Genomic DNA, 14780 nt, shown 5'->3' with positions numbered 1-14780 from the left:
TTTGCTTTCTTATTTAACTTTGAGGCTATTATTTTTTCTTCGGGGTGGCTCCTTCTGTACCTGCCGTGCCCGCGTGCCAAAACCAAGAGACTGCAGGGACTCTGTGATGAAGCGCTGCGTCGGGGAGACACAGAGCATCACTAGCAGCTTGGCATCACCACCTGGTGGATGAAATGAGAGGTACATAAGGTGGAAGACAGATGGGTTTTTCCTGTCATTTTTGGGCACAAATTTCAACCCTGGATTTGGTTATTGTGGAGCTGAGTTAATCTTTTCCAGAAGACCCGGACACGGGAAATAGTGAGTCACTGGACATAAAAAGAATAAATAATGTGTGTGTGACTCACCTATGGCATCCTGCAGCAGATGAGTGAGTTTGCTGTTCCTGTAAGGGATGTGTGGTCTGTGTTCAGCCAGAGCTCCAAGGACATCGGACAGAGCCGAGAGACTACGGTTTATACATGATGACTCCCAGAGAGCTGCACCTGAAACTCCAGACATACCTGGGACACATTTAGACGGCCTAAAGTTAGATAATGTGCTCTCTAACTGAGGTTATTGTAGTCAGCCCTAAAAATCTTAGAAACATGGTGTCTAACCACATACTTCTGGATGGAATTATCTTGGCCTCCAGTAACACTGTGAGCAATCACTTATAACCAGGATGTGTCCTTTACTGTGCATATTATAGCAATATGCAGGACTGCTTTCCCGCATTTGGGCAATTTCTCTAAAATTAGAAACATCCTGCCACAGAGTGATGCTGCAAAACTAGTTCATGCATTTATTACTTCTAGGATGGACTATTATAATTCATTATTATCAGGATGCCCTTAAAATGCCCTCAAAAGTCTTGAGTTGATCCAAAATAATGCAGCGAGAGTACTGACAGGGACTAGAAAGAGAATCTCTGGCTGTCTTTCACAGGATAACTTTGGTCCTGTCTCCCACCCCTCGCCAGAGCTGGTTACATCAGATGGCTGTCCTCCCCGAGCCTGGTTCTGCTGGAGGTTTCTTCCTGTTTAAAGGTAATTTTTCCTTCCCACTGTTGCCAAGTGCTTGCTCAAAGGGCATTTTTTGATTGTTGGGGTTTCCTCTCCATTACTGTAGGGCTTTACCTTACAATATAAAGCGCTCTGTGGCGACAGTTGTTGTGATTTGGCAGTATAACAAAAAGAAATTGAACTGAATTGTTTTACTTTTGTTTTCTTGAATAACATTGCGCCCAGTTACCTCACTGACCTCCTCAATCTGTACACTCCTTGTCGTGCATTAAGATCATCAAGTCAATTACTCCTGGCCCAACCTAAGTTTAGACTGAAGAGCAGAGGCGATCGTGCCTTTGCTTCAGCTGCACCCAACCTTTGGAATAGCCTCCCTGCTTCTATTCGAGCCTTGGACTTTATCCAATCCTTTAAATCAAGATTGAAAGCATATCTATTTGACTTGGCTTTCATGACCAGTTAATACCCTTTTAAATCTTTTAAACTTTAAACTTTTAAATCGTTTACATTTTTTATTACATTTTATTAAATTTATCATTTTATTATTAATTTTACTGCTGTTTTTGTCTTCTTAGTGGATTTTGTATTTATCTAAATCTTCTGGTCTGTTAGTGCCTCTATCCTGTCTGTGCTAGTGCCTGATCTGTACCCTGTTATTGACTTATGTTGATTCTCCATATTACTGTGGAGCACTTTGGTGTGCCTTCGGGTTTTAAATATGCTATATAAATAAAACTGTATTGTATTGTATTGTACTTTGAAGCCCAACCTTTTGATTAATTATTTTGTAGTTCCTAGTCCAGGCTCTGACTGGAAAAAAGAAACTTCTAAACTGCATATTTAGCTCAAACAGACTAAAAAATAGTCATGGAAAACTAAGCACTAGGCAGATTTGTCATGTCTCGAGTCTCCGGTTTCCCAGTAAATTATTGCACCATAAACCACTTCCCAGAATGCCAACCTTTTCAAAGAATGTCCTCCTGCACGGAGCACCTACCAGCACACTCGCTGCCAGCCAGGTCCACCAGCTGAAGCTTTGTCCTGAATGGAGTCTGAGTGATGCTGTGTCTCGGGGAGGGGCAGGGAGAAAGGGACGGGGTCGAGCAGGGAGAGGACGCGGGGCTTGCAGAGGTTTCGTCCGCTGGGTGGTGGGCGGCGAGGTTGGCACGGCGACAGCGTGGACTCCACCACTCCTTCTGGGTGGAGCGCCGCATGTCCATCTTGGCACTCTGTAGCCTGCGGGCTGATTGGAAGAGCGAAAGGGTTACGATGCAAGAACGTGTGAACGGCAGGTCACTGAAAGAGGTCCTCAATGAATTCCCAGACATGCATCTCACCCAGGGCCACTGCATTGGGACTCTTGGAGGAAACCGTGAGGGTCACAATGAGGTGAGAGCGTGATGAGTCCGCGTGGACAAGGGTGGGACAGTGAGCTCTGAGCTTCAGAACGCTGCTAATAATCTGCATCACCTCAGAGGCATTACTCACGGGCCTGAAAAACATAAAGGGAAAGTCCTTAAAATACAAAAAAAAAAGATTACATTATTAAAACTGTTTTCAGTATTTTTAGATTTCTTTATTATATTATCAGTCAAATCTGCAGTTCTTCTTTGCTCTGTGGAGTCTGCTGGTTTTATTCTTGGATTCTTGGATTCTTGGATACACATCAGAGGCATTCTTAAAAATTCACAATCAGCTTTAAAAGGCGACAACAATGCTTGTTCATTTAATTGTAAAACACTCGATATCTAGAGGAACAACAACCTTTCTACTAAATTTCACTGCCATATGTAATCAGATTAGACTTGTTTGCATTCTTTGACAGCTCCACTTTCTTAGTTTCTATATTACCTTCCTGTCCCAGTGTGCCTGTCCGCTTTGGGCAATCAGCTGTGAGGGTCCCAGGGGCTTTGTGTCAAACTAGGAGACATCTGTAGCACAGCTGAGGGCGCTTTAGAGGATGTCTTTGTCTGCATATATTGTATGCTTTTATGTTGAAATGCTTGTTCCATGTACGTGTATGGGAATATCACGTGATTTCAATCCAGCCTCAATAATGAGTAAGAAAAATTGATGGAGAGATGGATGTTGTCATAATTGGCACATGAATTCTTGAGTTATATAACAGATCCTCAACAGTGAGCTGGTCTGTGGTAAAACACATGGCAAACTTAGCTTTGCTGCAGCAAGCTGGCTGTCACCAGTGTTTAGACGTTTAATGGCTAGAGGAATACGAGACAATTTAAACCTGTTTTTTAGTAAACAAAGCGAAGCAATAGTGCCAGGGATATGGAGAGGTGGTGATTACACAGATCTGCTTTGCTGCTGGGCTGAAAATGTGTCTGTAGCATGCATATTTGAAGCATGTACACTATATACAGTGCTGTGAAAAGGTATTTCCCCACTTCCTGATTTTTGTTGTTGTTGCATATTTGTCGCACTTACACGCTTCAGATCATCAAACTAATTTTAATATTAAAAACATAACCCGGATAAATACAAAAATGGAGTTTTAAAATGATCGTTTTATTTATTATGGGGAAAGAAGCTATCCAGACCATCAAAAATGACCTCACAAACAGGGACCTCTATCTTAAGGGCTTCTGTTTAGATGAGGCACGACCTGTATGGGTGGAAATATGTGTTCGTTGGGCTGGCAAAGGCAAACTACTGTGAAGCAATAATGATTGTTAGCTGACGTTAAAATGTTCTACTACAACCACATTTTTTCAACTCTGCTGCTGAAAAAAGTGAAACTTTCCAGTTTTATGAAGTTGCTAAGGGTAAAAACCTTTCAAGCAATTGAGAGCTCATCAGGAGTCAGGAGTCACCCTTTTGCTTTCCTTTAGCTTCATTTTCACCACTTTTCAATTCGGAGCTGAATTTCTGGCGTCTTATCTTTTTAAAGCTTCATAAACATGCGTTCATAGATTAGCTCGGAGTGGGCTGAGCTTCTTTTCTCTGCCCACTACATCCAGAAACGTGGCCAAGAGCAGAATTCCTGTCTGTGTGATCAAGAACTAAATAAAGTCTGAAAAACCAGAGGAGGACAGCTTGTAATTCCATGTGGGCCCAACGGTATACATGCCCTCTTTTTTATGAATGGTGATGATGATGATTGGTACACTGGTCTTAGTATTTTTATGAAAAGCCTTCTAGTATATTGCTCTTCTAGTATGTAGACCAGTCATACAAAAGCCCACATAAACTGCTGTATCTTAGCTCTGGCTCTACTCACTCAGATGTGAGGGAGGGGACCTGGCTGGCCCCGGAGGAGGAGGTGATGACATCCCGTCTCTGGCCAGCTGCATTGCTGTGCTCATCCCTGGCCAGCAGGTCAAACACCTCATTGTTGTACACCTCCATCACTGACACTTCCACTGTGTGACTTTCTGCAGGCTTCTCAGAGATCAGCCTGGGCATCACATGGTAACAGAAAGGAAAGAAGCAAAACAAAGTAGATATTATGCTTTCTTGTGGATCAAACTACTAAAAAAGACTTGAGAAACACATCCAACCCTTTTTTCTCTCACCGAAAGAGCTCAGCAGCAGCCTTTGGGATAATACCCTGCTGTGCCTCCTGCTGTGTCCCTGAGAGCTCATCCAGGAACTGGGATCCCATCATGGTGTGAGTCTTCCCACTGCCTGTCTGCCCATATGCCATGATACACACATTATAGCTGAAAGGCAGGAAGCAAGGTGACATTCAATTACTGTCGAAGCCATGCAGTCATATTATGCTGCTCAGTTTGCTCCGCTCATTCACGCACCAGAGTGTTAAATGAAGACAGTTGAATTAATCCATCGGAATAACATTTGACTTGATATAGAGCTCTTTTTTTCCGCATAGTTTCATGCTCACCCATCCAGCAGAGATGTTAGAAGTGACTTGACTTCTTCAAACACAGCCTCCTGGGAATCCTCTGGTCCGTGTACCCTGAAAGAAGTGCGCATTGCCACAGTCACTAACAACTGAAAAATAATTGGAGAAATGTCGTCCATTGTATGGTGATGCCAGCATATTGTTTTACCTCTCAAACTCAAACATTTTGTTTTGCACCAGCATCCCCGCCTTCATGCAATTCACCATCACTGTATCCTAAATAAAAAGAGGGATTAAAGTAAAGGCAGGTATGCAGCAATCAATGAAAATCATTTGTAAGAGTCGGCAACACTGACATCACTGACTGCTTGGATTACTTCCTCTGATGATGCAGACCTGATGGAGAAAACACTGGGTTATCTTAAGTTCTCTCATTTTTAACAACTTTTCTTCATTTAATTGTGTATTCATGTTGCATTGCCTGTTCACTCACCCTGATCCGGAAGTTGAGGACTGGATCTGGTCAAAAGGAAGAACTGGACGCACCCTGCAGTGAACCCGAATGTTCCCTCTGAGCTCCTGAAGTGAAACAAACATCAGTGATTAAAAGATTCAGTACAGCTCTTTCTTTTTATTCCATCATCTAACACTTTTGTCTTCTTACCACCAGTGTGTTGTGAAGTTCTTTCCGCTTCCGCCTCTCTGCCCTGCAGTTCTCCCTTTCTTCCTCCAGAGAGTGCTCCAGGGCTGCAACACGAACCTGCAAATCTGCACATGGTGTGCACATTTTTCAGTCAGAACTAAGGTTCAGTGTATCACACAAATATTCAACATCATGCTGTCCTCTTTTTAGCAACATATCCAGTCATGGTAAAAAGAAAGTGCACCCTGTGTTAATTCTAAACTTCTACATATCAGGTAAACAACACAACCTCAGATGAACGCCAACATTTACACCAACTAACATACTAACTGATGCCTGTAGAGTTTGAGTTGTAGCTCTTGGGTTTTTTGCAGTTTCTCTGATCATTGCACAGCTTGACTTTGGGCTGAATTTGCTGGGATGATGCCACCTAAATGCTTCAGACCAGTAAATCATGTTATTTTTTTAATTATATTTTGATATGTAAAACCTTAGAATTTGAAAAGGATGCCATTTGATTTTTATCATGACTGTAAAAATGAACTGTGAAAGGCCACAACTTTGTCTCTGTGTTTAAACCTTATTTGAAACTATAAGAAAATACTTTTATTTTATTGGGGAAGCTTTGAGAAAATGGACTGGACTTTAATATAAAGGATATCGTCTCAGAAAGCTGACACTAATATACAGTAAAAGGCATGGATATTAAGGTATTCATATATCAAAGTGCACCTAATCAACTTACAGCATCGTATTTTTTGGCAGGTTTACCTGAACATTATCTAATATCCTTCTGTCTTTGTGATCAGCTGGTGACATCTGCAGCAGAACCTTTTAACATCTTAAACTTCTGAATACTGTTATTGTCAGCCTAAAAATAATTTTATGTGAAATTATAGTCAATCAAATGAAATCCTAAAGTCAGAGTCCACATGCTTTAAGATGTGCCTCCTCTAACTGCTGCTTCACTGTTTCGGGATGCATTGCAGTTTTCACATTTTAAACAAAAAAGGTTTCAAAACACCAAAAGTATCACCGTCACTGCCTACAGATGCTACTTTAATATTAACCTGAGGTTCCATTCAGATACTTACTCTGAAATCCATCCTCACTGTGACCGTTCAGAGATGAGTTGGCTTGCTCTACTTTCTCCAGGAGCTGCTTGCTCTGCTCCTCCAACTCGGTGGCAAAACTCACATACACTGCAAACAACTCACTCAGGTCATGCTTCACAGCCTGCCACAAACACACAGAGTGGACAAATGAAGGGAGTGTTTACACAAAGCCTTCCTAACTATACATATTCTCCTAAGAACCGAGGAAAAAAGGACCTTCCCCTTCAACTTTTTTGTGATTTCCTGCCTCTTTGGAGCTAAAAGAGGCCACCCAAACACATGAAATATCAATGGAAAGCCCAGGATGTCCTCTATTTAGTACATCAGGACTTAGTATGGTAGCTCAAATAAGTAAAAAGATATAGACAAAAAACAAATTACACAGGATATAAATGAATAGGCTGGTTCTCAGGAGGATATACATATAGCTTTTACTTTAGCCTTTACTTGACCCAACTGACTTACCGGTAGCTAATTATACACCAATCTCCAGCACTGAAATGTAAACATTTCTTGAAAGCCTAGTTTCAAACAGCTAACTTATAGTTTGCAGAGGGATAGTTTCTTTGAGGAGTTAGAGTACATTGTAGCACAGAAACAGCCTTTGACAGTGGACTCATGTCTATGTTTGTCCTGTTAGAGATCAGGGCAGCGTTCGATAACAATAATTTAATACAGAGATTAGAACAAACTATTGGCATTAAAGGAACTGGGCTGCTGGGGTTTGAATCATATCTGTCTGATAGACTCCAATTTGTTCATGTAAATGTGGAATTTTCTTCACATGCAGAAGTTAGTCATGGAGTTCCACAGGGCGCTCTGCTGGGACCAGTACTATATACATTATACATGCTTCTCTTCTACAATAATATTAGAAAACACTGCATATATTTTCATTGCTATGAAGATGATACTCAGTTATATCTAAACCCGACCTAAACAGATCAGTTAAACCAAAACACTGCAGCTAGACTAATGACAGGGACAAGAAAAGGAGACCAGATTTTTCCTATTCTAGGTTCTCCTCATTGGTTCCTTTACAAATCCAGAACTGAATTTAAAATCCATGATCATCATGACTGACATAATCTTGAACAATCAGGCCCCACCAAGTTATCCTATTGTTGAATTTCTAAAAGTAGAACGGGAGGCAGAGCCTTCATCGTCACGTTCCTCCTCTGTGGAAACAGCTTCCAATTTAGATTCAGAAGACAGACACTGTCTAATTTTAAGATTTAAGGTAAATTTTATAGTTAAGGTTGCATCAGGTGACTCTAAAGCCTCCTTTAGTTATGCTGCTATAAGCTCAGACTGGTGCTGACTGCACCACTGTCTTTTCAGTCAACACATGTTAATACAACACTGCAGCATGCCTTTGTCTTCTTCCTCTCTTAGTCTGTGTTTTGTCTCTTTATGCTCTCTTATTTATTTTCTCTTCTCTCCCCTCTCACTCCCAACCTGTCGTGGCTTCCCACTTCCCACTATCCTAAAGTGTTTGCTCACAGGGAGTTGCCTGATTGTTGGGTTTTTTTTTTCTAATTTGCTACTATATAAATAAACAATTGAACTGAATTGAAGTAAAGTGAACTGAACCCAAGTTACTATCTACCACATATACACACATCTCAATATATTTTTACCTGAACCCCTGAGAGAAGCTTGATGAGGGCTGATTGGGTTATCTTCCGTGTACTACTCTGAAGCTGATGATCGTTCACAGCCTTGGTTCCCTCATCATGGTCCCGGCGCTGTCTACCCGAACACTGAAAATCAAACGTGCAAAAGTGAGTCATCAAAATTTCTCTTTTATATGAAGTTAAAACGTAGTTCAACATCAACAATTCAATTCAATTCAACCGGTCGCAGCAGATGGCTGCCCCTCCCTGAGCCTGGTTCTGCCGGAGGTTTCTTCCTATTAAAAGGGAGTTTTTCCTTCCCACTGTCGCCAAAGTGCTTGCTCATAGGAAGTCATATGATTGTTGGGTTTTTCTCTGTATCTATGAAGCGCCTTGAGGCGACTTTTGTTGTGATTTGGCGCTATATAAATAAAATTGAATTGAATTGAATTGAAAAACTTACCACATCACTTTTAAGGTCTGCGATCAATGAATGGAAATACAGAGGGTTAACAACAAGCTGCACACCACTGGTTACACTAGAACAACAAGGCCAGATTAGGCTTTGCCAGAAAACATCAAAATGAGTCTGCACAGTTTTGAAAAACTTCTTTGGACGGATGAAACCAAGATTACATAAAAGTATGGAGAAGGAGAAAATCAGCTCAAGATCTCAAGGACGCTGCGTGATCTGTCACACACGTTGGCAGTTGTGTGATGACATTGGGCTGCTAATGTGACTGCCGATAGAAGCAGCAGGATGAAGTGTACAGACCTATACTCTCTGCTCACATTCAGACAAATGCTGCAAAACTGATCGAACAGCACTCATTATCCAGCAAATGGATAATGATCCAAAGGAAAAGCAATCCAAGATTTCCTTAAGGCAAAGAAATATGATATGCTTTAGTGGCCAAGTCATTCACCTGATGTCAACCTGAGAGAATGTGGTTTTTATTTATTGAAGAAAAAACTGAAGTCAAATAGAAGCAAAACATCATCATCCATGTAACAAAAAGAATCCTTATATTTAAAATTATGTTCGGTTGTCCAATTCATAGCCTCTGAAGGTGGTGGATTGTGTATAAAAATAGCTGTAAGTCCTAAAAAGTTACTGCCAAATTCTTGTAAAAACACTTAATTTAAGCTGAAAGTTTGCACTTCAATCACTTCTTGATTGTTTGCCTTTGTACTGTGGTGTACAAAATAAAATGTGCCTTTGCCCAATAAATTATGGATCTAAGTCTTAGAGAGTGGAAGGGAAACAAACAAATGAGGATGAAGTGATCTGTAAAGTACAGTGAAGGGGGTAACAGTCATTTGCACATAATTCTGGTGCATTTGAGCTACATGCCTAACTAATGAAACAGCTTGATAGAAATTATGATCCATTTTGTCCCAATGTGCCATTTAGATACACATTCAGTTAACCATCCATTTAAAGCACTCAAATAGAGACCGATTCAAATGTTCCCGCACATAGCGTGAGTACTAAGGTGTAATAAACCTCATGCATTTAAAGTAAGTGCACAAGCACACTCCAACGCCTATTGGCACTAAAAATAATTTAGAAAAGAAAGAAAGAAAGAAGTTATGCACACAAAAGCTGTGCCTGAGGTCCATAAAAAACCATGATAAATAAGGTGCAGACAGGAAAATACTAGAATAAAATGATCAAAATCTACTTTTTGGCTAAAGATAAGCCTATATGTGTGTTAGATGTCAAAAGTATTCTCACCTCTGCAAGTCTTAAATGAAGAAGGGCATTCTCGGTCTCCAGTTCAAGTATTCTCTCCTCTTTACTCTGAAATACGAAGAAATGTGTCCTGAAGGATTTGGGATGCAGTTTGCACAACTCATGTTCAGTAACTTGTAAAAAAAAATCTAATAAACCAATAATAAACCAATAATAATCTAATAAACCATTCCCTAATGTCTAACAATGACTCACCCTTAATTTGTGCTCCAGCAGGTGTACCTGATGAGCAAATATTTGGTCTCGGTTTATAAAGAGAGGCATTTTGTAGAAGGAAGGAAGCAAGTATAGAGCAGCTTGCCTGGCCTCGTCCCTTTTCTTTCTCAGCTGATCATGTGTTGTCCTCTCAGGTCACATAATCAGATTAGCAACGCTCAGCAGCAACTCTCTCAGTTCTGTTTTACCTGTCTGTGTTTGGCAGGTGCAGACTACAGTATGTTGCCTTCATACTGGCATGAGAACAATAACCGTTTAATTGTGATTTGAGCATGACAGCATTTTTTTTAATGACTTGGCTTTCTTCACTTTCAGGTAGTGATGGGACGTTCTGTATCGAGGCTTCGGAGCGTGTGTCGAGTAATGGAGGGGGCGTTTCCGCGAAGCGCGTATCGAGGCTTGCTTCATTTATGGGAGGAGCTGAAAATGATGACGTCCGAAGCCTCGCTGCCCGGCTGTACCACGTGACTGGTTCATGAAGTGGTTCGAACTTTGCCGCGAGATATGACAGCGATATAAACCCTCAGACTTCATTCAAAATGTGGGTGTTTGATGGAGAGTTGCGGTTAGAGAGAGTTTGAAGACCGTTTGGAGGTTTATGAGAGTGAGGAGAGAAAGTCAGGAGAGAATGGAGCCAGCTAAGAAGAGGAGGATGTCCTCCCCTGTGTGGGAACATTTTGATTTTATTCCTCCCAACAAGGTATGTAAATTTCTACAGAAGATGTATTTTCATGATACTGATGGTGCAATACAATTTATGTTGAGCTGTCTTGACTTTTGTACAAGGTGAAGTGTTTGCTATGTGCCAGGGAGCTGGGATATAACAACAACACCTCATCCATGCTTAGGCACTACAGAGCTTTGCATGAGAATAAGAGGAACACCGATTGTGGAGCAAGACCAGGTGAGCCATCAAATGCAATGATAATATAGCATGCAGTAATGTTACTAAATGATATAACAATATTATACAACTGTTATAAGTTACGTGTGTGATATTTATATTTGTGCTTTGTCTTTATTGTCTTTCCTCAGGAGAACAATCTCAAATAGATGAAGACCTGGTCAGCATGGTGATTGAGGACTCCCAGCCATTTAGCATTGTGGAGGACAAAGGATTCAAAAGATTTGTTAAATCATTAAATCCCAGCTATGTTCTCCCCACTAAAAAGGACGTAAAAGCAGTGAAAATTTAGTTTTTACAGAATAAAATGTGAACAGGCAGGACTGTGTGTAGCTGTCCATACCTCAACGTTACAAAAGCACAACTACTGTCCACACCCCAACCACACCTCACCTCACAGTAAATGATCATTTCCATTTCAAGCATTTCCAAATAATCATTTCCCATACTGCCAGGATAAATATACACAGTATACTGCCATCACTACAATATACATGTTTTACACACTCCTTTTGTTGTTGACATTTACAGGCTGTGTGCAAAATGCCACACTCTTCAAATTCATGCCAGCTATTATTTTTACGTCCAGTAGGTGTCCTGCTAGAGCAAATGAAGCTTCATGAAGCTTCGCGTTGGGGTGAACCAATTGGATGAAAAGCTTCAGTGCTTCATGGGGCTTCATCTGCCCATCACTACTTTCAGGTGTTGGGAGTTATTTGTGTTTATGCGGCCAAGTGTTTGTCACTTTCCACCGACAGAGGGCAGCAAAGTGCGCGAAGAGCGGTTCGTCAAAAGGAAGACGTAAACATTACGAAGAAGAAAAATAGTTCCGCATAGTCACAGGTTTTTCTTTCCCCTGTCAGGCAGGAGACTCACTGCACTGTGGTTCTCCGGTTTGGTCACAACATGGCAAGGCTAAAAGAGAAAAGGCGAGAGAAAATCAGCGTCGCCTCCGAGGTACAGTGTTTTAGCGTTTGTCTCACATTTCCCATCTATCTCTCTGTTTAGCTGACGTCTGATAGGTGCTGTAGCTTTCCCCGTGTACATTCTTAAAATTCATTCGTTTAGGTCGCTCCCTGCCTCTGTGTTTTGTACGTTGACCTCTCCGTGTGTCACACCTGTAAAATCCTACAGATTGATCGTCTGGAGGAGCAGCGGGTGCGTTGCCAGGACAACTTAGAGAGGGCGGAGTTCAAGAGCAGGAAGGAGAAGCTCTCTGAAAAGCAGAGGTGAGGCTGAAGGAGATGATGAAGACTCCACGTTAGTGTGTATACCTCCCACTGGCATTTCAAGGCAACTTTGGCCTTGGGACTGGGACTGTTGTGGAGGAAACTCCCTGCAAGACTGTCCTTGTTAAAATATATACTTGTTATTTATTCCTGCTTAAAGCACGTTATTATTTATTATACCTGTTTTCAGTGATATCAACTTTTGGTGCCCCTCGTGGAGGGCTACACCAATAAGCTGAACTCAGTTGGTGCAGCCCTCCACAACAGTCCCAGTTTCTCATGCGGCTCTTTGGGAAAATGAATTGCCCATCCATCACATTTGAGGAATTCAGGAAGCGTGTCTGTCAAAATCAGCCAAGCTTCCTGCTTTTGAAACCCCTTGTGAATAAGGAAATAACCAAAAGTAGCTATTAATACAAAAAACAATATTTTAATGAGTTGAACACTAATCTGAAGTCTAAATAAAGTGTATGAGTTGAGAATATAGATTTTAAAAAGGGATTGAAATAAACGATGAACATAAGGGAACAAATGAATGTGTTGTTCTGTTGCATGAGGTGTGAAGGATTTGTGTTGGATTTGCTCTTGCATGTCTTTGGCTTTCCTGTTTGTGGCTGTTTTGTGGTAGTTGCAGGTCTGCGTGGCTCTTTAGTGAGCAAGAACTCATGAAAAGGCATCTTGTGCCACTTAGAGATTAAAAAAAAAGAAAGAAAGAATGTAAAAACTTCACCCAACAGTGATGTTTCTCCTTAATATTGCCTTTTTTTCTTTCTTTTAAAAAAAAAATCAGACAAGATCTGGAGGATGAAATGACCATCATGAATGAGAGGGTGCAGAAGCTAGGTGAGCCTTAATATTAAAATTCTTGTTCATGTGTATTCACTGTGTGTTCTTACTTTTCCTGTGTATTTGTAATATTTATTGAGCGCTCGAGGACCACATAGTCCCGTTTTCACTAAGGGTTAATTGACAAACTGATTAGCAAACTAATCAACATGTCATATTTAGTCATCCTGAAAGGTGCATTTTAAAAAGAAAGCAGGTGAAAGTAAAATTTTATTGATGACACATTTAAGGAAACTGAAGAATGTCGTGCTTTTTGAGTGTAGTATACAAAATATTTGTCTTCTGTCTTCTTTTGACTGAGCCAGCTTTCCCATATAAAAAAACAAAAATAGTTTCAGTATGTTGTAAACTGGCCCCAGGCTGCGACAGCAGATCATTTGCTGGTTTTGCTCGTGCCAGAGGACTAAAAATAAATAGAAAGTGATGGCTGCTGCATATTTTATACAGTTTTTCTTTTGCTTTTCCAGACAAGGAGCTGGAGATGTTACGAGGTGAAAACCGGAGGAACATGTTGCTGTCAGTCGCTCTGCTGGCTATCAGTGCTTTCTTCTACTACGGGTTTTTCTACAACACAGACAAGTCATAAAACCACACTAAAAATGGGACCCATGATTCTGCAAAGAGCATCAAACTCAAAGCCATCTTGGTACAGGGACACGGTTGTGAACACATGAAAAGGCCCAGCAGACAAAGAAAATGAATTCTGGTTATGCCTTTATATATTTGACCTCTGTACACTTGTAACACTATTCTTCATCTGAATGTTTACCTTATGCTGCCTTCCATTTGCCTCAGATGTCCGAGCTGGGAGTGACATCAACCCTGAGTTAGTAAGGTAACAAAAGTAAGGAAATGTGGGATTTGTTTTGCCTTTTAGCACTTAAAAAAAACATTGCTCTGCATGTGACTTTTTTAGCAAGTCGCAGAAACATAATAGTAATAGTACAAATTACAAGTGTTGCAGTTTTGGTTGCGGATGCTTCGACTTTCTAAGTCTGACAGGAAACATCAAATGAAAGCAGCATCGTGCTCCTAACAAACCACCATGTACTTGCTGTATTTTGCGCAACATGTCAAATAGATACTTTATCAAGCAGTGCCGGACAAGTCTGCTTTTCAGTCATTTCAGTAAGTGTTTGTATGCATGGTACACAGTATTTGTGCAGTTAAATGCATGAAAATATTTGATATTTGTGCCCTTTGTATTGTCATTAAGTCAAAGGCCGAGCCTGGAGATTTTTTTCTTTCCTTTTATCGATACTCATGCTGGTCGTACACCTACCTCCTAATAACTGCGCTTCCAGAAATGGCCAACATGCTCACAAATGTCCTTTGAAATATGACTGTACACAGTTATGCTCTGAAATTTGGATTTTTTAAATAATTGATCTGTTTAAATGCTTTTTTTTTTTTTGCCATTTGTGCGTATGTCTTTTAAATCCATATAATAAATGCTTTGTGCCAAATTCAATGCATATTGTTTACTGTTTATGTACTATTTGTAATGTGCTAGGGTTTTTTTTTTAGTGACACCTTTATTTATTTTTTTATTTATTTAGATAACTTATCCATTCATTCTTCCTGAAAGTAGCAGACTAGGATTTATCATGTTCTGAGAGAACATGTAG

At 40.6% G+C, this 14780-nt stretch overlaps 2 protein-coding genes across 3 annotated transcripts; one reads left to right on the top strand and one right to left on the bottom strand.

Annotated features, from left to right (window-relative positions):
* Window positions 1-9: 9 nt before the first annotated feature.
* Window positions 10-10376, bottom strand: kif25 (kinesin family member 25). Of its 2 annotated transcripts, none has more exons than XM_085373332.1 (15): window positions 10153-10376; window positions 9940-10005; window positions 8226-8348; window positions 6565-6706; window positions 5492-5595; window positions 5321-5406; window positions 5184-5223; window positions 5036-5103; window positions 4867-4941; window positions 4538-4684; window positions 4243-4419; window positions 2342-2496; window positions 2002-2247; window positions 348-503; window positions 10-161 (listed from the first exon to the last, which is right to left on the bottom strand). In XM_085373332.1, exons 1-15 carry the CDS (start codon window positions 10219-10221, stop codon window positions 10-12), a joined length of 1806 nt encoding a protein of 601 aa, XP_085229458.1. In that variant the 5' UTR covers window positions 10222-10376. The 2 variants fall into 2 exon arrangements, with proteins under 2 accessions (XP_085229458.1, XP_085229457.1); XM_085373331.1 differs by having other exon boundaries at window positions 8226-8361; window positions 9917-10005; window positions 10153-10221.
* A 1543-nt stretch (window positions 10377-11919) lies between these two features.
* On the top strand, window positions 11920-14507 carry ccdc167 (coiled-coil domain containing 167). Its single transcript, XM_085373143.1, has 4 exons — window positions 11920-12034; window positions 12212-12306; window positions 13097-13149; window positions 13620-14507. Exons 1-4 carry the CDS (start codon window positions 11984-11986, stop codon window positions 13736-13738), a joined length of 318 nt encoding a protein of 105 aa, XP_085229269.1. The 5' UTR covers window positions 11920-11983; the 3' UTR covers window positions 13739-14507.
* Window positions 14508-14780: the final 273 nt, after the last annotated feature.

Source organism: Diplotaxodon limnothrissa, linkage group LG15, assembly GCF_057381915.1.
Source record: "Diplotaxodon limnothrissa isolate DT_005_m linkage group LG15, D_limnothrissa_male_GT1.1, whole genome shotgun sequence".
Classification (NCBI taxonomy): domain Eukaryota; kingdom Metazoa; phylum Chordata; class Actinopteri; order Cichliformes; family Cichlidae; genus Diplotaxodon; species Diplotaxodon limnothrissa.
This window is presented reverse-complemented; position numbering and strand designations above follow the sequence as displayed.

Excerpts from the sequence above, each read along its gene's own strand:
- kif25 (XM_085373331.1), bottom strand. The coding sequence starts at position 10,221 with ATGCCTCTCTTTATAAACCGAGACCAAATATTTGCTCATCAGGTACAC. Across the intron at positions 5,407-5,491 it reads AACTTCACAACACACTGGTG|GAGCTCAGAGGGAACATTCG; the intron begins GTAAGAAGACAA and ends GTTTCACTTCAG. Across the intron at positions 162-347 it reads TCTGCTGCAGGATGCCATAG|GTGGTGATGCCAAGCTGCTA; the intron begins GTGAGTCACACA and ends TTCATCCACCAG.
- ccdc167 (XM_085373143.1), top strand. The coding sequence starts at position 11,984 with ATGGCAAGGCTAAAAGAGAAAAGGCGAGAGAAAATCAGCGTCGCCTCC. Across the intron at positions 12,035-12,211 it reads AAATCAGCGTCGCCTCCGAG|ATTGATCGTCTGGAGGAGCA; the intron begins GTACAGTGTTTT and ends AAAATCCTACAG. Across the intron at positions 12,307-13,096 it reads AAGCTCTCTGAAAAGCAGAG|ACAAGATCTGGAGGATGAAA; the intron begins GTGAGGCTGAAG and ends AAAAAAAATCAG.